At 38.9% G+C, this 27,964-nt stretch overlaps 2 protein-coding genes across 2 annotated transcripts in view; both read right to left on the bottom strand.

Moving 5' to 3' along the window:
* LOC119900537 (N-acetyllactosaminide beta-1,3-N-acetylglucosaminyltransferase 3-like) overlaps nucleotides 1-27,710 on the bottom strand; it is a 36,092-nt gene extending 8,382 nt beyond the window's left edge. Inside the window, exon 1 of the mRNA XM_038715579.1 lies at nucleotides 27,626-27,710. The gene's annotated coding sequence lies outside the window, so the exon portion shown is untranslated. The remainder of the gene's footprint in view (nucleotides 1-27,625) is intronic.
* LOC119900538 (N-acetyllactosaminide beta-1,3-N-acetylglucosaminyltransferase 3-like) lies at nucleotides 21-27,757 on the bottom strand. The gene is made up of 2 exons (XM_038715580.1): nucleotides 27,626-27,757; nucleotides 21-5,603 (listed from the first exon to the last, which is right to left on the bottom strand). Exon 2 carries the CDS (start codon nucleotides 5,594-5,596, stop codon nucleotides 4,421-4,423), a length of 1,176 nt encoding a protein of 391 aa, XP_038571508.1. The 5' UTR covers nucleotides 5,597-5,603; nucleotides 27,626-27,757; the 3' UTR covers nucleotides 21-4,420.
* Nucleotides 27,758-27,964: the final 207 nt, after the last annotated feature.

Below are 27,964 nucleotides of genomic sequence, written 5' to 3'. Positions count from 1 at the left end.
AACTGTCTTTGACTTTGAGATAATAATAATAATAATAAGCTTTATTTATATAGCACTTATCAAACAAAGTACAAAGTGCTTCACAACAAATCACCCATAAAATACAAAAACAAATAACCACGTGGGTAAAAGATACAGGAGGATAAAATACAGAATATAAGAACAAGGATCACAATAAAGTATAACAAATATGTTCAGTAGGAAGTAAGGAGGATAAGACAAGCAAACAAAGTGATAAGAACGGTAGGGCAGGAATAGTAAAACGAGTGGCAGCTCAGATAAAATCTGGATATGCTTTCCAGTAAATATAAGTTTTTAAAAGAGATTTGAAAGAAGAAGCCAACCCTGCCAGCCTAATTTCCTCAGGCAAGTCATTCCAGAGCCTGGGGGCCCTGACAGCAAATGCTCGGTTACCTTTTGTTCTTAGTCTGGCTGCAGGAAAAGACAGGAGGCCCTTGCCAGAAGACCTTAGGCCACGGGAGGGCTCATACGGAGTTAAAATATCTAAAATATAATCAGGAGCCAAGCCATGAATAGCCTTAAAAGTAATGAGAAAAATTTTAAAATCAATCCTAAAACAAACAGGGAGCCAGCGCAATGATGCTAAAATAGGGGTGATATGATCATATTTTCTTTTTCTAGTTAGGAGCCGAGCAGCTGAGTTCTGAACGGTCTGTAATCTATTTAGGGTTTTCTGATTAAGGCAAGTGAAGAGGCTGTTGCAATACTTAATGCGTGAGGAGATAAAAGCATGTATAACAGTTTCTGCATCTGTAACATTTAAAATAGGCCTTATTTTTGCGATATTTCTAAGGTGGTAAAAGCTGGACTGGACCAGTTTAGAAACATGATGCTCAAAGCGTGTTGTAGCAGGTAGCCAGAAGAGAGAAGAATTTGATTGCAGAGATGTTGGGGACCTGTAACCAAGGAGCCAAGTTAAGTTAAGTTGTAGGAAATTATTTGACATCCAATGTTTTATGTCGGTAAGGCAGTCGTGTAATGAACTCAGCATACTAAGGTTGGTGGGCTATTTTCCATTACAGCAAGGAGCTGCTTAGAAACTATCTTTTCAAGGGTTTTTGAAAGAAAAGGCAGTTTAGAGATTGGGCGGTAGTTATCAAGGATGTTGGGGTCAAGGCTAGGTTTCTTTAAGACAGGTTGTACACATGCCGCCTTAAAGTAGACCGGGACACAGCCAGTAGATCATGAGCTGTTAAAAATTAAAAGCAGGTGTGGTCTAATATAATCCAAAACTTCTATTAAAAACTTTGCAGGAATCAGATCAAGAGAGCAAGAGGAAGGCCTCATCTTCAACATAATTTCCATAAGTTCTGCCATGGTAATAGAAGAAAAGGAACTCCAAGGATCCTGGTTAGGGTGCACAACATCTAAAAAGACAGGGTTTGGGCTAATACTGGCTCTTAATAATTCCACCTTACAGACAAAGTGTGTTAAAAATATCTCACAATCAGCATCACAATCAGCAGAGGCACAGGGAGAGGCAGGGTTGACCAACAGATCGAGAGTCTTAAAAAGAAAACTAGGATTGTGCTGGTGGACAGCAATAAGATTTGAGAAATGGTGAGCTCTTGCATCTTTTACCAACCTATTGTACGAAGATAGTAACTCTTTCATGGCCGTGAAATGGACCTAGAGACCTGATTTTTTTCATTTTTTCTGTTTTTCTGTATTCCCGTTTGCAGCTTCTGATATCTGCATTTAACCAGGGTTGCTTAGCAGATTTAAGTGTTGTATGTTTTTCAGAGGGGCTATGAGATCAGGGGTTAAGGAACAGAGGGAATTAAAATAGTTGACATTATCATTAGTAGAGGAGATATCAGGGGACACATTGCTAAATGAACTGAAGAGGGCACCAAATTTAGAGGCGCTCTGCTCATTTAAACTGCGGGTTTGTTTTGATAAAGACTGGACAACACTAGCAGCCTGTAGTTCACAGTGGAAATGAACGACCTGATGATCAGATTTAAAGATGTCCTTAATTTCTACAGCGGATATCTTCACACCCAAGCTAAGGACCAAGTCTAAAGTGTGGCCATAGTGATGAGTTTTGCCCGACACATGTTGAGTAAAATTAAAAGGATGAATGATACTTAAAAAATCAAGAGCAGGGAGATTTGAAGACTCGTCAACGTGAAAATGTACGTAAAATCTCCACAAATAAGGATTCTGTCCTCATATAAAACAAGATCAGATAAAAATTCAGGGAATTCCAGCATGAAGGGACCAGCTGGATTGGGGGGGCGGTAGATGACAGCAATTAGGACCGGTGGGGGGCCACCAAGTTTGAATAAGAGCACTTCAAAAGAAGAGTAATCGTTACACGGAGTTTGAGTGCATTTAAAGTGCTTTCTAAAAACAGCCACAATGCCATCCCCACGGCCACTCTCCCTGGGGCGGCTAAAATAGTCATAATCCAGGGGGCATAATTCAATAAGCTGACTGTGATCACCAGGACGTAGCCAAGATTCAGTCAGAAACATAAAGTCTAAGTCAGCAGAAGAGATAAAATCATTTAAAATGAAAGTTTTGTTTGAGAGAGATCTAACATTAAGAAGAGCCAACTCTAGTGATCTATACTGTGGTAAAGCAGACGTAATGACCTGAGGCGAGGATTAAGCTTGTATCCTAATTAAGTTATTACTATTGCTGAAACGAGTGTGTCTGTCTCGTTTAACAGGCCTATGCAAAGTCAATACAGGGATTTTAGGGATGCATGAGGCAGCGATGTGGCAAGTCGGCCTCCCAATGTGGACTGGAGTTATAGAAGTATGGCTATATACTTTCCACAAGGGGGAATCAGTGGCAGTAGATGGTACCTTGTTGTTGCCAGTTGGCAAAGGGGCCAGAGAAGGAGGGGGAACAGGTGATTTAGATAGTCAGCCATGTACGGAGGACAGGACACCGTTGGTTGGACGCTAGCATGCGGCTACCTAGCCTATTTGGATGCAGACCGGATGCATCTCACTGAGACAATGTCTCAAATGAGGGTATCCTCCAGCCCCTTGGACATTATCCCTACAAAGTTTTTATTTGAAATCATGGACAGTCTAGGTACCTATTTGTTCTTTATCATAAATAGCTCACTGTCATCTGATTGTGTTCCAGATTATTTTAAATGTGTTTGTGTTCAACTTGTGTCCCACCAACCTCGACCACTATCGTCGAATCTCAAAACTGCCCTTTATTTCTTTATTTACTTGTCCGCTGCTTCTGACACCATGGCTTCTTGTTAGATAGACTGAGGCGCTGGTGGGGCATCTCTGGCAAGTTATTGGACTTGTTTGCCTCGTATTTGTCTAACAGGAAGTTCTATGTGTCTGTTAATAACTGTATCTGCTTAATCTGCTTTTTCTTCTGTTGATTACGCTGTGCCCCAAGGATCAATCTTCAGACCTATTTTGTTTTCCACTTACATGCTCCCCCTCTGTGACATGACCTGGCGATTCGATATTCCCTTCCATTGCTATGCAAAGGATAGTTGGTTGTACCTCCCAGTTAAGCCTACTGGCCTCAGTGTGCTGCGTTCCCTCCAGGCCTGCTTAGCTAACATCATGCTAACAGGATAGCCTCATGTGTGAGATTTTTTCAGACTTGTCTGTAATTGTTCAAATACCAAAATCTTTTTAAAAATCTAATCAAATTTATGTTTGTATCAATTCCATTTCAACTGCGCTATTAGTAATAAGTATATCTAATTCACTATTCACTACTACTATTTATCATTACATTTCTTTTAAAACTGTAAAATACTGTACATAGCCACATTACTTATATTTATGTTTTATATTTTTAAATTAGATTTGTATATTACATTATATTTTATTCTTACCCACTTTCCATTTTATTCATATTCCCTATTATTGTGACATGCAAAGTGAGCAAATGCAACAAAAGAAATTCCCTTTGGGGATCAATAAACTAATTCTGATTCTGATGAAACCTGGGAGGTGTCATGGAGTAAAAAACGCCTAATTCATGCTCTCGAATAACTAGAAAATTAGTTGGAATTATTACTCAAAGGCAAAAGCCACAATTGTGCTTCTAAATAACAGCCACTGAATGAGTAAACTGGACAGGTTGTTATACAAATATCAGTATTCGATAATTCATAAATGCTTTTAGTTCTCCACATAACATGTTCTGCAGTATCCCAACAGTGCTGGATGAAAGCACTGATTTAAGACAACAATTTAATTACATACATTTTTTATTTAAAATAATCATTTTTGGTCTTAAGAAACCCAGAGATAGAGAGAGATATTTTAGTAAGACTGTGGTCACCACCAGGACTGTTTATCATTATATGCATTATAAGCAACTGTAATGACCTCCTTAACGACCAGGGGCCCATTGCAATCAAAAGAATCTCATTCAACAATGACAAAACATTCATGCACTTTTACCACTTATAAGTTTGGTGCTGCTTAAGCCTTTTCTTGGAGAGACCACATTTCAGATTGGGATCATGTATTCTACGCCACATAAGATACGTGTGACCTGGAAGGAATCTGTGTACCAGCAGAAGTTCTTTAAAAAAGCAGGGATCAAATCTATCAAGTGTACTGAAGGGAGTGTACCATCCTAGTGTCTGCACACCCATGTGTGAAACAGGACTGAGTCCTGCTTTGGTCAGGCACATCCCAATGTAAACATCATCAATAGGAAGAATGGGAATGGACTGGGACATTTTGTATATGACCAAAGCTGTATAGCCAGACAGGAGGAATCCTCCACCGCCACAGTAGGGGGGATAGGAATCTGACTTGTGCACTTGCACTGGGATAAAATACTTGCTGTTTGTCCATCTGTGGGGCCTCCCATTGTTGAACACATAGCCAGTATAAAGGTGCTTGCTTCCATTATTATCCTTGAGGCCCTGGAGAAACTCAACCATGTTGTCTGTGTTGGCAAAGACATCATCATCACCATTTAGCAGGAAGCGAGCGTTCGGACAGTTTCTTTCCATCCATTCTAAGAAGAGAATCTGCTTCAAGGTGAGGTTGTAGAATGTGTCACTAAAGTCCCACTGAAGGATGTCGTTGTACTCACGTTTCTCCAGTTCGAGTTGTTTGTTCAGTCTCTCTTTGTCAAAACCAGTCTCACTTGTTCCTGAGATGAAGATCCTTCGGATCCACACACCATTGTGTAACCTCTCTTTAGCCCAGGTTTTGCGCAGAACCTCTCGACGGTCGTAGTTCACAGGGGAACTTTTAATGACCAGCAGAAGGAAGACTTCTGCTGATTTATCAGCTCCTCCACATTTATCAGGAATGTCCAGTAGCATGGGAAAATGGCGACAGTGTTCATAGTAAAGAAAGTCTTGTATGCTACCAGAAAAAGAGTTGAAGCCTTTGATGTTGGCAGCAGACACATTTCGTTGACATCTTGGCCAGGAGTATACGTAGGAGTTATTTTTGGTGGGTGTCTTTGTTTGACTGTCATCTTTTCTCACATCTACTTGGAGGCTGAAGATGTTGGGGTCAATAAAATCGCTACAGAGGAAAACAACTAAGAGAAGAGTTCCCAACAGCAAGATGAAAGTCCCTGCTTTGATTGCTCTGATGCTTACCATCATTGAAAATCTGCAGAGAAAATAAAACAGTTTTCTCATCAACACATCTCGTTATAAATACATAAATATATTGAGGAGAATGTAGTTACTAAAGTACTATGGTGTTCTGGCAAAAAAAAACTTTCTCCACAAAATGGATTTTAATACCATTTACCATTCAATACCTGCATTTTTTAATGTTGTCATCATAGTCCCAGGTACTTAAAAGCAACATTCTGCCAGAAAAGTGGTAAATATATACATGGAAAAGCTGTCTTACTCTCTGCATGTTTAACCCAGAACCCTAGTGAACATCACATTTATAGCAAAATCAAAAGATAATGTTCTATATGATACTGAAATCACAACATATGAGAAATGTATCAAAATAGGAACTATATATAGCCTATATTTTATACACATTGTCACAGTCACACATTAAATATTTTTATCAAGATCACTGTAAATGAATGTGTAAAGGTCCAGTGAACAATTCATCAAACTTGCTGTTGCTGGCAACACTTCATTTTTGAATGTTCCTATTGCATAACTCTACCAGTAACACTCAAGTCTGTTTGCACCTCCATTGCAGATATTCAGAGAAATGAGGACAAATAACATCAGGGCAAGCTGCACAAGTCGGGTAACTGCTAATTACTGCTGTATGCAAATACAGATTAAAGCTGGATTCAAGTCGTTGCCCAATGAGTTCACACTACGCTAATTAAGCCAGTTACCACTAGGTAAATCTCTTCGTATTTGCAGTATAACAGAGTTTACAGACAGATCCGCCATCACTGTGTGAAATAAAGGTCTATTGCAGTGAACTAGGGCTGTCCCTGACTAAGGATTTACATAGTCGAATCAGAATCGTCAAGTCCTGCTTATAGTCAACTGATAGTCGAATCATGTGTATTTGTGCACAGTGATTGCGAGCCGAAGGGGAGGGAGGGGGGAGAACAGGGCCGTAGGAGTGACTTTGAACCTGTGGGGAACACCCCCCACGATTTCTTTTTAAATAAAGCACTTAAATGCTCATTTCTAATGACCTTTGAAAACAGAATGTATTTATTACATTTATTACATGCTGGAAGAGGGTATTTGCAGTGACAGAAGAAAGACCGGAGAGGGGAGATTATGAAGACTCGGGTGCACAATCGGAGAGACGGATTATAGAACAAAACTTACTACATACCATAAAAACCACGGAACAGCTGCTAGTTAATGGAGCTAGCCGCACAAATGCATGTTACACATGAGCTGACTGTGATATTTCTTGGCCCTGACTCTCCCTGCAACAAATGTTTGTGAACACAGAACTGCAAATCAATGCAAACTCTGATGACATGCTCCTGTATTCTTGAGAATTTTATGCAAGTAGAGTACTAAATGAGCATTAAAATACATTTTTCTCAACTCCTCTCTAACTCTCCTAAATAAATCACTTCAGCCCTTGATAACTAAATCCATATGATCATCAGTCTGACCATAAACTGGTACATTGGACTGTGCTGGCTTTTACTCTGTTGTGCTATTGCCCTCATCCCTGCTCTCTGTCTCATGTTCAACATGTCAGTGCTAGTACTGGGTCCACTGGCCAGTTATAGGTAGAGTACTCAAAGTCTTTACTCAAGAAAAAGTACAATTACTCCCATAAAAACAAAAAGAAAAATTACAAACCTGCTGGAGTAAAAGATAAATATATTTAATAATATTTCATCTTCTATGCATCAGGTTAGAAAGTCCAAGATGGTTATTTCTAGGGAATGCAATTTGCTTTTCTGGTTGGTTATCTGTAATTGAGCTATTTCTGCCCAGGTGAAAAAGAAATGTACTTTTTTGTATGCACTTTTTACACATTTTAATTGTACTATACTAAGTTTATATTAATTGCGTTATTTTAGAACAACATTAAAGTATGATAAGTGTCATTTTAGAAATACTTAAAGTCAACTTTAAGATAATTGCAATATTAATATATTAATATACTTAGTTGTGTCAAAAAGAAACCACTTTAAGTACCTTTACTTTAATTTAAATATACTTCTTTAAATTTAACTTAAAATACCTTTTGTGCTATACTTGAAGAACAGCTTAAATATATTTTTAACTTCACATGAATGTGTTCCCTGAACATTTTTATTAGTATTTCAGCTTATTAGTAATTTATTACTAGATTTTCCATGTTCCGGAAGCCCAAGCACCAGGCATCCCACAACATCAACGGCGGGTTAAGTGGCCTCCAGCCAGCAAAGGGAGAGAGTAGCAGCAATTTGATGATGATGTGACCATGATAACCAGTGTTGCCTCCGAAAGGTTTGGCTTGGCGGTAAGGCATGCTGCTACTAACCAGTATTTCAAGAACTGCAGGGCAGAGAAGATTGCACAGTCGAGACAAGAACTCCAACTCCTGAAGCTGCAGTTCAAGGGGGCAGAGAGAGAGTGCTAAAAAACAAGCTGCCTCCTTGTAAACACTTTTGGATTTACTAAACAGCTGCTAGGCCAGAAGCACAGTGGCCAACTCACTTGCTCAAAAGAGGAGATAGACGCCTATCTGCATGACACCTTTAGCGATGCAGCCCTGGAGGACCCTGGGGAATGCAGACACCTCATTAATCCACCTATACCAACCATTGACTTCAACATCAAAGTACCCAGTTGGGAAGAAGATCCTGAGGGTCATCTGGAGGAGGGGGAAAGTTGCCCGACAATGGAGATCTGCAGAAGGGGTGTAGATCCCGAAGGAAGATAAGTCAACCAACATAGAGCAGTTTAGGACCATATCACTGCTAAACGTCGAGGGGAAGAGATTTTTCAGTATCCTTTCCCAACGGCTGTCCTGAAGAACCAATACCTCAACCCCTCTGTGCAAAAGGAAGGGATTCCAGGGGTTCCTGGTTGCCTAGAACACAGTGGAGTGGTGACATAACTGATTAGAGAGGCTTGTGAAGGGAAAGGAAACCTGGCTGTATTATGGCTGGACGTAGCCAATGCGTATGGCTTAGTGGAGGTGTCATTGGGGAGACATCATGTTCCGAGCAGCATCAAAATCCTAATCATGGATTATTATAAAAACTTTAATCTGAGATTCACTTCCGGCAAAGTTACATCTGAGCGGCATCATCTGGAAAAGGAGATTATCACTGGATGCACTGTTTCAGTGATTCTCTTTCCCTGGCCATGAACATGCTGGTCAAATCTGCTGAGCCGGAATGTAGAGGCCCCAAAACCAAGTCCGGAATCCGTCAGTCCCCCATCAGGGCATTCATGGATGATCTGACAGTAACAACTGTAACAGTCCCAGGATGCAGATGGATTCTTCAGGGCTTAGAGAGGTTAACCACCTGGGCGAGGATGCGTTTAAAGCCGGAAAAATCCAGATCCATGATACTGAAGAGAGGGAAGGTAACAGACCAGTTCCACTTCTCCCTAGGAAGTACCCAAGTCCCATCAGTCACAGAAAAGCCTGTGAAGAGCCTTGGGAAAACCTTTGACTGCTCTCTAAAGGATGCCCCTTCCATCAGGGGAAGGGGCACAAAGGAACAACTAGAGAGCTGGCTACAGTTGACAAGTCAGGGCTACCAGGGAAATTCAAAGCTTGGTTATACCAACATGGAATCCTACCTAGGATGTTGTGGCCATTGTTGTTGTACAAAGGATTTGAGAGGAGCGTGAGCAATTACCTTCGACGGTGGCTGGGCTTGCCAAGACGTCTGAGCAGCATCGCCCTTTACGGCAAAAAAAATAAGTTAACGCTACCAATCAACAGCCTTAGCGAGGAGTTCATGGTTACCAGAGCAAGGGAACTGCTTCAGTACAGGGATTCCAAGGACCCAAGAGTATCTCAAGCTGGCATTGAGGTCAGGACTGGCAGAAAGTGGAGGGCACATGAGGCGGTGGGCCAGGCAGAATCACGGCTGCGTCATAAGGAACTGGTGGGTCCCGTGGCTATTGGCCGTACAGGAATGTGTAGTACTCCAACAATCCATTACAACAAACTGAGGAGTAAGGAAAGGCGTGACCTGGTCCAAAAAGAAGTGAGGGCTGGGATCGAGGAGCAGCGTGCAAGCCAGATGGTGGGAATGAGGCAACAGGGCGCATGGACAAGATGGGAAGATGCCATGGAGAGGAAGATTTCATGGGCAGAGTTGTGGAGGGCTTATCTTGTTGGAGCTAACAGTGCCCTGGGAGGAGAGGATGGTGGAAGTGAGTGAAAGGAAAAGGGAGAAATATGCGGAGCTGGTAGAGGAGTGCCGGAGATGGGGGTGGCGTGCACAGTGATTGCCCATCGAGGTTGGGGGAAGGGGCTTTGCAGGAAAGTCACTCTGCAGGGCCTACAGCCTCCTGGGAATCACAGGAGCATGCAAGAGAAGAACCATTAGTGCAGCTTCAGAGGCTGCGGAAAAAGCCTCATGCTGGCTGTGGATCAGGAGGGACAAACAGTGGGCGAACGCTTCTCAGGTCAGGACACAGGTCGGGAACTGATCACTCCCGGTCGGGTTGCCTGGGTAAGGGGGTCTGAAGTTGAAAGACCCGAAACCCCCTATGACCCCAGGTACTATCACTGATGATGTGTCCAAGAGTACATCACAAGGTGTATGTAACAATCATTAAAAATACCTTGCAAAATGCCCTTTTAGGCTAATAACAAAAATCAGGGAAAGTATTTTAAAACACACACACACACATACAGACAACCAAAACTTTAATTTTGTGTACATTACAAAAATAAATTCCTGTACATTAAAAGGTACAGCAGCATGTATCACATCTTGACCAAAACACCTTCAAATAAAATAAAATCAGTAAAATGATGACATATGACCAGTATTACTGAAAAGTACACTATACACATCCCATCATTACTGTTACCCATGGGGGTCCCTAATACGGTTCGGACACTGGGTACAGCTCAGATGACCTCACGGTAAGCCATCCCACTTCTAAAACCATATATGGCCAAAGGCGAGAGCAGTCCCAGGTCAAAAAGAAGTGCTCTTAAAGGCACTGAAAATATACTAGAAATTCACGTAGTATAATATTAGTACATTCATACTCCTAACATGCTTACTACAAGTATATTAAAGATATATTCTCCTGAGCTTTAACATACTTCTCAAAAGTATACTTTGAATAAATTGGTAATAAATATATACTTAATTAAACTTTTAATAAATATGCTTAAATAAAAGTATATTTTTCACAACATTTTAGTCTATTTATTAAAAATATATTTATTTAACTCTTAATAAATACTATTTAGGTGTACTTTGTGGAAGTAAATTGTTAAACAATTACACTTTTAGTGGGTTAAAAATATTTATGCCAAACATGCTTCATTGTGTAGGCTTCTGCAAAATAATTATATATAATTATATGTAATTGCCGCATGTTTCAGCCTGATTTCCAGAAGTATGATTTTTAAAACATTTTTTTTTTTATTTAAATATATGTTTCAAAAGCATATTATTTCTTTTTTCATTAACGTTCATTTCATTGTTTTTTAATCAGGTAAATAGCTAGTTGAGATCAGAGACCTCTTTCATAAGGGTAACCTGGCCTGGAAGGAAGCAGCACATGTTGTTAACTTAACAAACAACAACATATAGAAATAATAATAATCTTTATTTGTAGAGCACAAGAAAACAAGTTACAAAGTGCTTTAACAAGTGTAAAGACAATAATACCCAAAAGACAATAATACAAAAAGAATACAAGATAAAAGCAAGAAAACATTGAAAAGACTAAAATACACGTTTAAGATAAATATAAAATTAGTAAAATAGAATACAATAAAAGAGATAAAATAAAGTCAAATAAGATCGGGAAACGCTCTCCTATAAAAGTATGTTTTAAGAAGACTTAAAAGAGTTCACTGACTCAACTGACCTGATTTCCTCGGGCAGGCTGTTCCAGAGCCTCGGGGCCCTGACAGCAAACGCTCTGTCCCCTTTAGTTTCCAGTCGAGACTCTGGAACAGATAGCAGACCTCTGCCCGAGGATCTCAAGGTACGTGCTGGTGTGTATGGGACTAAAAGGTCAGAAATATGACAAGGCGAGAGGCCATGAAGAGCTTTAAAAGTGATCAATAGAATTTTAAAGTCAATTCTAAAACACACTTGGAGCCAGTGTAATGAAGCTAAAATAGGAATAATGTGGTCATATTTCTTTGTTCTGGTTAAAAGCCTGGCAGCTGAGTTCTGGACAGTCTGGAGTCAATCAATAGATTTTTGGGTTAAACAGGTGAAAAGGCTGTTGCAATAATCCAGGCGTGATGAGATGAAGGTGTGTAAAATGGTCTTGATGTCCTTAAAAGTTAACATTTTTGCTATATTTCTAATTTCAAACCAAACACCAAGGTTCTTTACCACAGGCTTAATGTGATTTACTAGGGAACCAGCAGATGGCAGTATTTGTTTTGCCATATGCTGGGACCCGATGACCAGGATTTCTGTTTTGTCTGAGTTCAGATGGAGGATTATTTGACATCCATTTTTTAACTTCACAAAGGTAGTTGTTAAGTGAACTCAGTATTCCAGGGTCTGTGGATCTGATGGGCAAGTATATTTGTGTGTCATCAGCATAAATATGAAAAGAAATGCCATGTTTATGGATAATATATCCAAGGGGAAGCAGATACAAGGAAAACAAAATGGGTCCTAAGACCGACCCCTGAGGCACACCATATTTAACTGGACAGAACGAAGAGACATAGTTGTTTACAGACACGCAAAACTTCCTATTTGACAGGTAGGATGAAAATCAGTCTAGGGCAGTACCAGAGATCCCCACCCAGTGCCGCAGTCTGTCTAACATTATGTTGTGATCAATGGTGTCAAAAGCAGCGCTAAGGTCCAGGAGTACCAGGACTGAGCACATACCTTCATCAGCAGACATTAAAAGGTCATTGGTGACTTTAAGCAGGGCAGTCTCAGTGCTGTGGTACTTCTTGAAACCAGATTGAAACTTTTCAAATATTTAGTTATTTTCCAGTACAGTGAGCAGGTGTTTGGACACAATTCTTTCTAGAATCTTTGCAATAAAAGGCAGTTTTGAAAATTATGTGGGAGGGAGGGATCTAAACCAGGTTTCTTTAAAAGTGGGTTCACGCAAGCCGTTTTAAAATAATCAGGGTCACAACCAGTAGATAGGGAGCTGTTAAAAACAGAGATCAAATGGGGCCCAACAGAATCAATTACTTTCAGTAAAAACTTTGCAGGTATTACATCAAGTGGGCTGGAGGACACTCTCATTTGTGATACTGTTTTTAAAAGCTCAGACAAGTCGATGGGATAAAACTGGTTAAAACTCTCTTGTTACTGGTGAGGGACCTCTGAGTAAGAGGCCGTGGGGGTAATAGAGACTCTGATTGACACCACCTTATTGGTAAAATAAGATAAAAACAATTCACAGTCATCATTACTTCCAGCTGAGGCACAAGGATGGGTTGGGTTTACCAGCTGATCCACAGTCTACACATAAACACAATCCCAGGTTTCTGTTTAAGAATACTTTAAATCATAATGCAGTTATACTTGTTTCTGTGTGTAAACAGTAAACACATGTGTACACAGAGGGGAAGTGTGCTCTCCCGCCTAGCCCACTAGCGCAGTGCATTCAATTTGACCAATCAGAATCAAGATTTTCAAATCGACGACCCAATCACACAGTGTGAAAGTCCCCTTCACAAGAGTTAACGTGTTTACAGTCGTTGAGAGGGAAGCTATTTTTGGCCAGAAATCATTTTGTTTCTCAGGTTTCCTTTGTTTTACTTTACCGACTCGGACTCCACCGACATAATAAGAAAGGAACACAGAAGAGAAGAATATCTGGTCAGCTCCCTGCAGAAGTTAAATGTGAAAAGAGCTAAAGCGGCGTGACTGGCAAACTACAAGCAGGAGAGGACAGACGCAGAGACTGCCAGCAAAAATTGTCTTTCTTGGTAAGTTTATTATTGTTAGCAAGACAACACAATTGTGTAAGTTAACTAAAGATGATCTCACTCTGGGTTTGAAAATATCTTCCTTGGTGGATAGCTCTGGTGTGCATTAGCTAATGCTAGCACATGGATTAATATATTTGTTAGCTAACATTAGTTAGCATTTTTTGTCTTCATAATTGAGACAGTGACTTTTGTCTGCCTTAGACAGTGTTGGGAGTATCGCGTTACAAAAGTAACGCAATTAATGTTACAGTAATGTATTGCTTTTTGCTGGCAGTTTGCTAAGGCAGTTATAGTAATACACAATCTCAGTAACCTGTTGCTGGAATTTGATGCATGACATTTTAACAAGGCAGGCCTGTGCATGTGTGTGTATGAGCCCTCAATTCTGCTTTTGCACTGTTAAAATGACCAGTAAGGTCTTTATCAGAGTAATAAATGCAACTAATGTTGCTGTCTGTGTGCTAAAGGTTCACAGTAAGTTGTTGGTTGTCTGTAATCATTATCATTCTAGCCCATATAATCTGTAAAGACATCACCACAGTTTGTATTTTCATTTTTGTATTCATTCTAAAGTTTACCTGAAGCTACTATGAATCATCAGTGATCACTAGTCAAAAGTGGATATCTTCTCAGGTACACTGTTTTTCAGAGATTTCTCTTCACTGCAGTCATGGAGGGGGTAATCATTACAGTGACCAATAACTCAGTTTTAACAGCAATGTTAAAGTGTACACGTGTACGTGAGAATTGTTATAAGACGCACTTGAAATACTGTTTTTATGTACTGCAATGCCTGACCACATAATATAATAGCATTGAGCTGCTTTATGATGCATGTGATGTTATGTTTTACATAACATCACATCTTTGTATGGTCATCCTGAATTTAACTTTTAAAAGTTGAACCTACCTTTTGTAAACTTTAACCAATTTAATGCTAAACCCAGAGTTGGAATTTCCTGCCTAAATTAAATAAATAATAATAATAAAGATTTGCTATAAGAATAGAATTACAGTGTTTATAATGATACGCAAATGAAGAATTAAATTAGGTGGAAGTACTGGCCTAACTGAATATTTATTATATCTGATTTGCAACTGCATTTCTTTTCTTTTAGAGCTTCCTGGGATTGTTGCCTCACTCAGATGGATTAGAGGCCACAAAAACCTCAAAGGACCACCTGGACCCTCACAAGCTCAATGTGCTCATAGGTATGTCTGGCTTCTGCACACGATCACTGTATATATATTTGAGCATTAACTGGGAGGAGTCCCTTGTGGAAAACCATTTCACCTAAACCTAAAAAGTTAGCATTATCAGAACAGTTAGACATGTCATATTGTGTTTCAGCAACTTTAAACAAAACAAAAAATCAGACAATGGTTGTTAATGAGTCCGAACTGTATGAGGGACCACCAGGGGTAACATTAATGATGGGATGTGTATAGTGTACTTTTCAGTAATACTGATCATATGTCATCATTTTACTGATTTTAGTTTTATTTGAAGGTATTTTGGTCAAGATGTGATACATGCTTACTGATTTTTATTATTATGCTAAAAGGGCATTTTGCAAGATATTTTTTATGCACTAATAATGCATTATTCTCATACTGAATGGTTTCATAAAGCAGCTTCCCAAGATATTAATAGTGGCTCTTGGAGTATACTAGTAATAAATTACTAATAAGCTGAAATGCTAATAAAAATGTTCAGGGAACACATTTATTTGATGTTTAAAATATATTTAAACTGTTCTTCAAGTATAGCACAAAAGGGTATTTTAAGTTAAATTTAAAGAAGTATTTAAAGGTACTTAAAGTAGGTCCATTTTAACACAACTAAGTATATTAAAATATATTGCAATTATCTCGAAGTTGACTTTAAGTATTTCTAAAATGACACTTAACATACTTTAAGTTGTTCCAAAATAACACATTTAATATACACTTAGTATAGTACAATTAAAATGTTATAAATGCATCCAAAAAAAGTGCTACTTAAGTATATTTCTTTTTCATTTGGGGTCACCCTACCCAGATTCAAACACAGGTCTACAGGGTACCAAACATGCAACTTTGACTGCAACACCAAAGAACCAGGCTTTATCACACAGCATCTGTGGAAGGGAAAAGTAAATATATATTGTCTATACCAAGCAATATTACCTTTTAATTAACTAACAACCATTGTCTGATTTTTTATTTAGTTTAAAGCTGCTGAAACACAATATGACATCATATCTAACTATTCTGATAATGCTAACTGTTTAGGTTCAGGTGAAATGGTTTTCCACAAGGGACCCCTCCCAGTTAATGCTCAGTTCTTCTATCACAACATGATCAAAAACATTACATAAACACTACTGTACATTCAGCCAAGGAGCTGTATATGATCCATCCATCCATCCATCCATCGTCAACCGCTCATCCTGCGTACAGGGTCGCGGGGGGCTGGAGCCAATCCCAGCTGACATCGGGCGCAAGGCGGGGTACACCCTGGACAGGTCGCCAGGCTGTATATGATAAAAAAAATTATTAGACAGGTACAACAAATAACACAAACATTCAGACTTGCTTAACAACTGTGCTGTCTACATGTCATTTCACATTAACACAGCAGCAGTCAATTTGTGAAGTACAAAAGTAGCCAATTACTTACTGTATAACAACATTTTAAATATTATTTTTATTTAGTCTGACCCCGTTGACATGTCGTGAGAGCAAAAACAGTGATCGTGTGCATGAGCCTCTAAGCCATCTGAGTGAGGCAACAATCCTGGGAAGCTCTAAAAGAAATGCAGTTGCAAATGAGATATAAAAAATATTCAGTTAGGCCAGTACTTCCACCTAGTTTAGTTCTTCATTTGAGTATCATTATAAACTCTGTAATTCTATTCTTATAGCTATTCTTCTATTCTTTATTTTTTTTTTTTATTTACTTTTCTTGAGCTAAGGCAGGAAATTCCAACTCTGGGTTTAGCATTAAGTTGGTTAAAGTTGGCAAAGGGTAGATTCAACTTTTAAAAGTTAAATACAGGATCTATGACCATACAAATGGACATAAAGTTGAGCAGTATTTTATATAACATTGCAGTACACAAAAACATTATTTCAAGTGAGTCTTAAAACAATTCTCACATACCAGTGTACACTTTGACATTGCTGTTATAACTGAGTTATTGGTCACTTTAATGATTACCCCCTCCATGGTTGCAGGGAAGAGAAATCTCAACAAAAAAAAACAGTGTACATTTGGAAGATATCCACTTTTTAATAGTCTAATGCAGATGCTTAGCTGATGATTCATAGTAGCTTCAGCTAAACTTTAGAATGAATTTATACAAAAATGACAACTGTGGTGATGTCCTTACAGACTATATGGGCAGGAATAATGATTACAGTGACCAATAACTTCCTGTAAACACGGACATGTGAGTATTAAAATAGACTATAAAAATGTTAGCACACAGACAGCAACATATTAGTTGCATTTATTACTCTAATAAAGACCTCACTGGTCATTTTAACAGTGCAAAAGCAGAATTGAGGGCTCATACACACACATGCACAGGCCTGCCTTGTTAAAATGTCATGCATCAAATTCCAGCAACAGGTTACTGAGATTGTATGTTACTGTAAATGCCTTACAGCAAAAAGCAATACATTACTGTAACGTTAATTGCGTTACTCTGTAACACATTACTCACAACACTGTTTAACGTTAAAAGGCAGACGAAAGTTGCTGTTTCGATTATTAAGCTATTAAAATGCTAACTAACGTTAGCTAATAAATCCATGTGCTAGCATTAGCTAATGCACACCAGAGCTATCCACCAAGGAAAATATTTTCAAACCCACAGCCAGCTCAACTTTAGTAGACTTACACAATTGTCTTGTCTTCCTAACAATAATAAACTTACCACGAAAGACGATTTTTGCCGGCACTCTGCATCTGTCCACTCCTGCATGTACCTGCCAGTCACGCCTCTTTAGCTCTTTTCACATGTAACTTCTGCAGGGAGCTGACCAGATATTCTTCTCTTCTGTGTTCTTTTCTTATTATGTCTGTGGAGTCCGAGTCGGTAAAGTAAAACAAAGGAAACCTGAGAAACCAAATGATTTCTGGCCAAAAATAGCTTCCCGATGATGTGCGGATCGATCCTAAAATATCTATATTTCTGATACCAACGTTTCCTGCTGTAGGATCGATACTCATATAAAAGGATCACTATCTAAACTCAGTCATTTGGAGTGAGTGTGTGTTTTATCATAAGCGTCTGGTATACTGGGTTGATAGGAACTACTTTTCCTTCTGCCTGTCAAAGACATGCTAGCAAGCGGCTCTGTGACGGAACTTCGTTGTAGTGAGCCGCTGCAGGTCTTTACATTTCCCGCGACTGAATACTGGCTCTGGCTGACAGTAAAACAGTCACGTCTGGCTTTATTTTAGCTGTGAAGGTAATAATGTTGCTCTGCGTGATGTGTGTGCAAGACAGACAGTGAAATACTTTGGCAACACTGCAAACTTTGCTAAACATCTGAGATTAAGTCTGTCACAATAATAGGATGATGTTATGAAGGGCAGTTCTGAGCAGGATATTTATATTACAATTAAAGAATATGACAGTAGTTTGATGTCTTGTCATGATGCAGCTATTATTTTGAATTGGTAAGGCTACAACCTACTCCTTATTTTTCTCATAAATACAGAAACGGGAGGGGGGAGGTCACATTAAACTAGAAATAAAATATGTAAAAAGTATTGGTCTTGGTATCGGTATCTGCAATACCAGCCTGGGTATTACTTGGTATTGGATTGTATAGGAATTACGTGGTATCGCACATCACTACTTCCCTCTCAAAGACAGTAAGCACGTTAACTGTCGTGAAGCGGACTTTCACGCTGTGTGATTGGGTCATCGATTTGAAAACATTGATTCTGATTGGTCAAATGTAATGCACTGTGCTACTGGGCTGGGCGGGAGGGCACACTTCGCCCCTGTGTACACATGTGTTTACTGTTTGCAAACAGAAACAAGTATAACTACATTTGATTTAAAGTATGCTTATTACTATATGTTGGTGTTTTTTTTGTTAAGTTAACAACATGTGCTGCTTCCTTCTAGGCCAGGTTACCCTTATGAAAGAGGTCTCTGATCTCAACTAGCTATTTACCTGATTAAAAAAAATTTAAAGAAAGAAAAGAAATTTAAAAATATAAAGAATAATATGCTTTTGAAAAATATATTTTAATGTTAAAAAATATGTTTTAAAAATCATACTGCTGGAAATCAGGCTGAAACATGTAATTACATAAATAATTACAATAGTTTGCAGTAGCCTACACAATGAAGCTTTTTTTTTAACCCATTAAAAGTGTAATTGTTTAACAATGTACTTCCACCTAAATAGTATTTACTAAGAGTTAAATAAATATATTTTTAATAAATAAACTAAAATGTTGTGAAATATGCTTTTATTTAAGCATATTTATTAAAGTATAATTAAGTAAATATTTATTACCAATTTATTCAAAGTATACTTTTGAGAAGTATGTTAAAGCTCAGGATAATATATCTTTAATATACTTGGAAGCATTTTAGGAGTATGAATGTGCTATGAGCACATTATGTGAATTTCTAGTACATTTTCAGTGCCTTTAAGAGCGCTTCTTTTTGACCTGGGTGTTTAATACAATTATAATTCCTTTTTAAATCTCCATGAAAGTATTGATGAGATCACTTTAAAATATCACGTTTGCTGCCTAGCCTACTATTGTTGCCTGTCTCTTTTATTATGAACATGTAGCTAACCAAACCACTTGCTTTGCAGTATCACGGGCAGCCAATACAATCTGATTATTCCTAAAGCATCTAAATAATCTGTACAAGGCAAAGAATTATTGTGGCAGTGAGCAGCTGGTTGTTGAATCAGGGTAAACCTACATACAGAGGAAGCTGTGCGTCGTGCCTTAAGCCCAACAGGACTATTTTATCCACCCATATTATCTCTCTCTCTCTCTCTGCATATCACAAATGATTGTTTGCTGAATAAATAACAGCCAGAGGCTGAGTGAAAGCCAAGATGAGTTTCACTGGGGTCCGGCGACATTCTGTTTATGTAGGCTACTCACCGTCGGACATCGCTATAAAACAAAATGTAACCAATGTTAAAGAAACACGCTGATGTCAATCAAAAGAAAATTATCTTTTCAATAACGGGATATAGTTAATATATCAGAATCGATCCAGTGATCATCAGACTTAGATGTTACAGTGCGAAGTCTTCATTTGCTTTGCAGAGACTTAATACGTTTTTAATCGTCCCTACGCCTTTAATGGAAAGTTAAAGTATTTCACTTGCCGGCTTGATAAAGAGCGACTGCTTTCCAACAGGCCACCAGTGCCATGGACTGTGTTCACTGGATTTCAGTTGTATTAGTAGAACAATTAAGCCTTAAACTGAAAAGACATTTACCTGATCTTCTAAATGTTTGCATCTGCCCAGCTCATTCATCTGTGAAAAGCCACCGTCTTTTTACCACAAAGGATACCTGGCGCTCCTCTGCCTAACTGCGCGCACAGCCTGGATGACAGCTCATTCAATGAAGCAAAATGCAGATAAGAGAATGGTTAAGTTGTGAAGGTATTAATGGAGAATGTAGCGAAATTAAAATTAGATTACTGGCCCAAAGAAAATACTGGAGTAGGCTAAAGAGTAAAAGTACAGTTTTAAAAAAGGAGCGTGAAAAGGTGCCAATGACTTATTTTACTTTATTTATTTATTTTGCAAATTTGCGTTACTTGTGACAAGTTACTGCCCACCCTGCTGCAGGCATCCTCACTGCTGTCTTCAGGTAGGTCTATTTCAAGTAGCTGGTAGTTCTATGTAAAATCAGACTTGAGCACCCCCATATCGCCAAAATGGTGTGATCCTCGTTTCGCTGCAGAGCTTCGACTGTGAGATTGACAGTCGAATCAGGCTCCGCCCAGCATCACATTGAATCCACTATTCCACTATTCTGTTCGATTGTTTGTGTTAATATGGTTTTGCAATGTTGTATTGTATGCAGTCATACAAATAAAGCCACTTGAATTGAAACTGAGATGATGCAGCTCTCTCTACATGGTGTCACAGTCTGCCTCTCTGGCCCTCCTCTTCAGCCACTTTCGTGGTAGAAATTAGAACAACCATCCTAAAAACAGATTTATGGCTGCTGACCTGTCATAACACCAAACCATGCATACTTTTTTCCTGTGGTTTTTCTCAGGAAAAGGAAAAAGGCCCTAGATGACAGCAAGTCGAGGGAGCTCTCTCAACTGCCAAATGAGTGCAGCTTGCTGCCACTGAGAGCCACAGGAACTCCAATACCAATGCTATCAGAAAAAGTGGCAAAGCGTAGTTATTTGACCTCTGGGTGAGATGCTAATGGGCATCTTGTACAGACCTAGCGAGCTAGCTACGTTTGTGTTGAAGGTGTTGACAGCCCCCCAAAGCCCCCTATACCCTTACCATAACCATCAGAAATGTTAATGCCTAAACCTAAATTACTGACTTTATGCATGTCGACCAACTAACCCTACATCCCTTTGCTCCAATGGCATGTTGTTTTTACCAATCAAAGTTTATCATTTTAAAAGGCTAATTGATCATTAGAAATTCCTTTTGTAATCATGGGAGCACAGCTTAAAAACTGTTGTGCTGATTAAAGGAGAGGGGTCGAACTGCAGACCTCCACTGTCAGGTCACCTCCACTGTAGAGACGGTCAGTTTTTTGCGTCCCCACAGGACGTAACTATAGACTGTATATAAAAATGGACGTAGTATCCATGACATCACCCATTGGTTTCTGAAGAGCAGTTTTGAAGCGTAGCTGGCCGTCGCCATCTTGGCAGCGTGTCACCATCAATGGACAGAGGCAGGTCGTGGGTGGAGCTACTCTGCATTAGCAGGGGTAGCTTCTAAAGCCCCGGTGCTGTACGGTGGAGGTTGGAACCTGTGTCCGTGTTGTTACCAGTTTATGGTCGTCAGCTCATCAAGGTAAGACACCGGAAAATATTAAAAAAACTCACATATCTGTTATTGACATTATACTTTACAAGGTTTTAAATGCTTTTTAATAAATGGGGTAACGTTATTTTGCAACACTAACGTTAGATGTTGTTGAGACCAGCGTTAACAGTTAACTGTGAATCAGTTATTAATTATCTTAAGTTTACTTAACGTTACAGCTCAAACAAGTCAGTTCAGTATGTTACTTATAATAAACATAATAAGCTGGCGGAAGAGTCCTCAGTTACATGATGGAAGCTGTATAACTTGTAAAACGTTAGCCATGGCTGTTATCACGTTAATTAATTCCCCACACCGCTATTTTGAGTAACGCTGCTGCTGTCTGCTGTAGGGCTGTGTGGGATTATTGTCTCGAATAGGACACTTGAGAGAGAAAGGTACTTTTTATATTGGTCACAAGATTCTTGTTGAGGATCTGATGCCTCCACGCCTGATTTAACTGTAAGTAACGTTACTAGATATAAAATCGTCGGTCTTAGGAGGACAACACAAAAACATTTCAAGACCGTCTCCCTTGTTCCATTTATCCCACGTATGTGACATAATAGTGCTGTCAACATTAAAACACTGAGAGATCTTTTAAAAGAGCATCTCAAAAAATTTGTTGTGAGCACCAGAACCAGACTGAGAGATTACAGGCTTCAGAAACCTTTGCAGGTGTTTCGAGTTAATCAGCTGATTAGAGAGCTCTTCTCCAGTTGAAATTTCTGTATAATTTATAATACAGAAATGTATTTTTATTCTAAAATGTTTATACATTTTGAGATAATGGAGTTTTTATTTCCATAAGCTGTAAACCATAATCAAGATGAAAACAAAAAGAAGGGTTTGAAATGCTTCACTTTAATCTAGACTATATCAGAGATTCACTTTTTTAATAGAATTACCTTAGAAAATTAACTTCACCACAATATTCTATTTATTAAAGACTCATCTGTATTGTTTACTTTATAATTTTTATCACCTGAAGCATTTATTACACATTTTCCTCCCAGAGTCCCACCTGGTGCCAGAGAGCTTCAGAGACCTGGAAGCCTTGTTATTGTCGTGGAAGTCTGTATCTGTTGGCGTGGACTGCCATGGAAAGGCGTTCTCTCCTTCTGTTTACTTTGACTTTTAAATATTGTCCATATTTGTATCATAGATCCATTTTAAAAGAATATATGTTTTATGGTTCACATTGTAATAAATTCTATATATATTAGCACTCCCTGTCTTTACTACTTAATGAAAAGCTAATCGCATACCACAGATGAAACGTGAAACATTAAAGCTGAAATCTTGCTAAAGAACATCAGTCTAGTATAAGTTGAAAAGTGAAAATACTCCCAACATGTTTCACATGAAATGTTGAAAAGTAATTATGCAGTGTATTTCTGTGTGTGCAGGAGTATTTTTACTTTCTACCTTTAAGATAAATAAGGCGCCATACACCCAGCACCCATATACTGTATAACAGAGCCTGAAGTTTCTGAAGAGTGCCTTGTTTGCTGCTCTGATATAAGTCTAGCTTAAACACAGAATATCCAAACCATCCTGTGGGTAAGTGCTGAAACAAAGAATGATCTGACAGAGTTATTATGAATCACACTAGGTGGTTTTTATTGTGACCTTTCAAACTCTGAGGTCTCAGAGCTGACCGAATGCACATGTAGTAAATAGGTGAGTCTATACAACGTAAACCACACAAGAACTTCTCAGAGGTCACCTCGTATGACACCTCGTACAGGGCTACAAAACTATTCAGTGTGCAGATAATTCTTTGTTTTTCACTACAGAGTAACTTCTCAGTCAATGTCTCTTAAAGAAATGTCAAAATAAAACAGTATATAACATCAACCTTTCATTTTTTACTTTCTACTAACAAATTAAAATATGAAACTGATGATGAATGAAGAATGATTTTATTATGTATAATTAGTTTTACACTTTATAACAAAGTATTCCTAATACAAAAGCAATAGTTAATAAATTAAACTCTTTTCTTGCATTCATGAAAACATCAATATTAAAAGGTTACAAATGTAGTTTTGTATGACTTGAAATGTGTTGAGAGTTATTATAATGATAGAATCCGTTGATAAAAACCCAGTGTCATAAATTCACATCAGTAGTGTTCAGGTGTTAGTGTGAGTAAAAAGAAAAGCAGGAGCTGAAGAGCTGGAAGCTGGAGCTGTTTTCTCCTGTAGAGCTGGACACAGCTAATCACATCTGGAGGGTTCTGCAATCAGCTCCTCTGGCACCTGTAAAGACAACAATGGGTAGAGTTAAGCAGCTTCTTCCAAAGAGCCATAAAGCTACTGAACTCTGAGATCACCTCAGCATGAAAACCTCTCTGGCATGTGACAGTAATTAGGGGTGGCAATGTGAAATACACCGTTTACTAATATGTGCAATATACGGTTTGCTACTGGACACTGTGCAATAATAACTACTCAAGTCAGATCTTATTGAACGTTTATTATAAGGATCTTATTTTATATTTCTTATTGAACTGTACTACCTTTTTTGGCAAATTCTAACCCACCAAACAAACTCAGAGGCGGCTCTCACACACCTAATTTCTCGCCTTAACTAAACCATTGCCCTAGTTACAGCCCAGCTACCTGTCTGCAGGCATAACGCGCATTATATGCTGACAAAAAAGGTGGATGAAAATCTCAGCAGGTAGCCTACAACAGCTGTTCTGCCAAATTATGCATCCACCTCTTAAGCTCCTTATCAGAAACGTTGCTGATCAAACGCAGTTATCACCTCAGATTGTTTGCTGAATCTCAAGGAATGCTACAGCTACTGAGTGTAGCTCACAGTATGTACTTCAATCATCCCCACTGATGAACCTCACAAAGAATAGTATCATGTTATCGTTTTTAAACAGTAACGTTACACTTGGAGGTGCACGGCTCTCCTCGGGAGAGACAGCTAGCTCAAATAGTGGCATCGGTGCTCCTCGGTGTGATAGTTTCAGGCAGAACTCCGCAGCCGCTCCCCCGTCGGCTCTCTGCCTTTAAACCCTTCGTGTCCATCGGGATCAGGTGTAGCCACTTATAGTATCTGACTAACTGAACAGTGATTCCGTTACAGGACGTAGCTAAATCTCACATCGCCCGTAAAAGTTACCGTCAGCTAACAGAGCTGAGCCTTTACTTACAACTTCACAAAGATGCCTTTTCTTCAAAGCATTATCACCCTAATGTCTAACACTAAGGTTAATCTAATAACGTTACATTTTGGCTTCTCTCTTCTTGTTGACTTGTCTTTGACTCATTAAAAGCTGCGTTTAGAACACACTAACTTACTTACTTACACTAACTTAGCAGCTTGGGGCTGCTCATATCTGGCTAATTAGCGTAACAAGCTAATGTTAAGCTAACAAGCTATATGCCGACAGCTATACCTGTTAAATGTTAACGCATAAATAAAATACAGGAATTTCACTCACCAAGGAGAACACGGATTTCCTGGAGGTTCTCTCTCCAATGAACTGCACAGCCTGCCATTATTCATCCGGTATTTGCATGTAGAAATGTCCAAAAGGCTCCAACAGGCTGAGCCTCAGAGCTCTGTAGCTGAGTAAGTGGCTGCGGGGGAAAACACAGCTGAAAGGTTTTCAAACCGCTTATCTGTCTTTACATTCTGAGGAATGAGAAACGTTTTAATCATAGACTCTATATATTTTAAAAGCTGTGTGGATCTCTGGGTTCTATCTGCAATGCAAACCGGAGCAGGGCTGAGTAGAGCCAAGTCTATTGATTTGCGCTATGGTGGCATTTTTAGGCAAGGCAGCATAGATCGTCAGAACACCGGCAACAGTTCAACGTTTAGTCCTGCTGGTAAGATGTGGAACAATGATGTTGTGTGGTTGTGGACTGGTAATAACTTATACCATCTGCTAGGTTACGGTCGCAGTCTGAAGCGGCTTTGATTTGGATCACACTACCTTATCCAACGAAGGTTAAAATCAAGGGCAACTGGACTTGGTTGAAGATACTGGAAGACGTTTCATCCCTCATCCAAAGGACTTCTTCAGTTCTGACTGACTGGCAGGGAAACTCAGCTATTAACCTCAGTGGGGTCGTTGGCCCGGGTCATCGATACCGCTGGTTCGTTAGTGTTCCTTGTTGCTGTGACGACAGTCGTTAGGACTACCTGTGGCCAAGACTGAACGACCATCGTTGGTATCTTCACCTGAGGCCAATAGGTTACGTTTGTTGAGTTTGTTTGTTTCTTGAATTTAACCTCCCCTAACAGACTTCCACAAAGCTGAAACTGTAGTCAAGTTTCCACAGTTGTCCGTTTTTTCCTATTAAATTCAGCTGATTGCAGTAAAATGCCATAGTATATTACTCTTAAAAGGGAAATTATGAATGAGAAGTGTGTGTGTGTGTGTGTGTGTTTCTTTTAAGATGACTGGAAGAGAGGCTAAGTTACACTCTTAATCAACAACAATGTTTTTCTGTGAATGGATGTGGCTAGCTGTATGGACGGATTTAACGTCATATTTTGACAGAATACATAAATAGTGCCTGTAAAAAAAGATACTGTTAATAGATGAATAACTGAAGCGATATACAATGGGCTTTAGCACGTTAAGTGCTAAGTATAATAGGCTCAATCAATATGCTATATTTAAGGAATTAGCCTTCTAGTTTCCCGTTACAATGTTGACTAAATAATTAAATATAAATCAATGACAAAACCTCTCCCCCTATGTCTAGATGATTAAGCTTTTTTTTTGTAGTTTTTGCGTGTATTTCCTGTCCTGACCGGCGTGACAGTGGAGGTGGCCTAACAGAGGAGGTCTGCAGCGGAAGTGGCCTGACAGTGGAGGTCTGCAGCGGAAGTGGCCTGACAGTGGAGGTCTGCAGTTGGACCCTCTTGTTTTGTTCTGACTAGAGTTTGAAAGTATGTTTAGTTGATGTTTTAGGTCAGGTTGTCTGTCCATTACTTTGGTCCAGACCAAACTATATTCACACCTATTAAATGTAAATTTTGTAAAAATATTTATAGTGGCTTCAAGGAGGACTTTTCCCTCTGCCACAGCCATAATAGCATATTGGGTGGGTTGGTGGAGACAATCAGGTTGCCAATTGGGTGAACTGACTTTTCATTTAGCGCCATCTTGAGGTCATATTTCTGTTGTAAAACAGCCTGCCCCAGGAAATCAGGTCAGTTGAGTCAGTGAACTCTTTTAAGTCCCTTCTTAAAACATAGGAGAGCCTTTCCCGATCTTATTTGACTTTATTTTATCCCTTTTTTCTTAAACGTGTATTTTAGTCTTTTCAATGTTTTCATGCTTTTATCTTGTATTGTTTTTGTATTATTGTCTCTTGGGTATTATTGTCTTTACACTTGTTAAAGCACTTTGTAACTTGTCATTATTATTTTTATTATTATTTGATAGGGAGTAATATGGTTAGAGTCAAAACCTGCTTTTCCTGCTTTGTTCTATTAATGTTACAATATAGTACACTAGCCTACAGTGTGTGTGTGTGTGTGTGTGTGTAAATGCAAATATAGAGGAAATACTATATGCAAACATCGAACATATAAAAACAAAAGATATGCTAATTTTGTTTGCCCTTCATCTCATCCACCCAATAATTTTACTTAATACTAAAACAGAAAACCTAGGAAGACGAAGCATATCAATTCTCTCGTAAAACACCAGGTGCGGGAGAAAGAAATTATTCTTTTTTATCAGTGTGGCTTTGTTGAAAATGTTAATGTTAATGTAAATAATTATTTGACTTTTGATTTTTATGTTATTTTGTTAAATTGTAGGCCTTCATAGATAGCTATAGTGTAAAAGCTAAGAAAACAGGCGCAATATATTCCACAGGCTTTTATTGTGCTCTGAAATCAGAGCTTCAGATCGAGTTAGAATAATCAGCTCGTTTTCGAATTGACGTGACTGTGTGAAATAGGCATATCCTACTTGTAGAATAGTGCTATCCCTTTTAGAAATTAAGTTCATAGAAGCGTGCAGCACGCAATTAAACCAATCTTCATTCAACAATAATTAGGCCTACCTGAAAGTAATGGTTGATCCAGGTGAGCGCTTGGTGAGTATCCCTCTAACGGCAGACAGCCCGTGCAGACTGCTGGACTAGACAGGTACAGGTGAGTTAAATATTTAGAGCACTACGCCCTGAGATTTGCCGATCAGGCAACCTTTACGCTGAGGCAGAACATTCTCCATAAAAGCTTCACAAATCAGAGTATAAGTCCGATCCGTAAGAGGCCGTTAGTTTATTTAAAGTAACGTTCTAAGCATAATCTCAAATTATAATAGCATTTATTTGAAGATGAGCATCACTGCCTGAGAAGACAGCATCGGGGGTAAATAAGAGCCTGTTTATAACAGGTGA

The sequence above is a fragment of the Micropterus salmoides genome, unplaced genomic scaffold, assembly GCF_014851395.1.
Source record: "Micropterus salmoides isolate LMB-PRFRI ecotype aquatic unplaced genomic scaffold, ASM1485139v1 Ms_hic_scaffold_13, whole genome shotgun sequence".
Taxonomy (NCBI): Eukaryota; Metazoa; Chordata; class Actinopteri; order Centrarchiformes; family Centrarchidae; genus Micropterus; species Micropterus salmoides.
The sequence above is the reverse complement of the archived record's forward strand: the minus strand, read 5'-3'. Positions and strand labels throughout refer to the sequence as shown.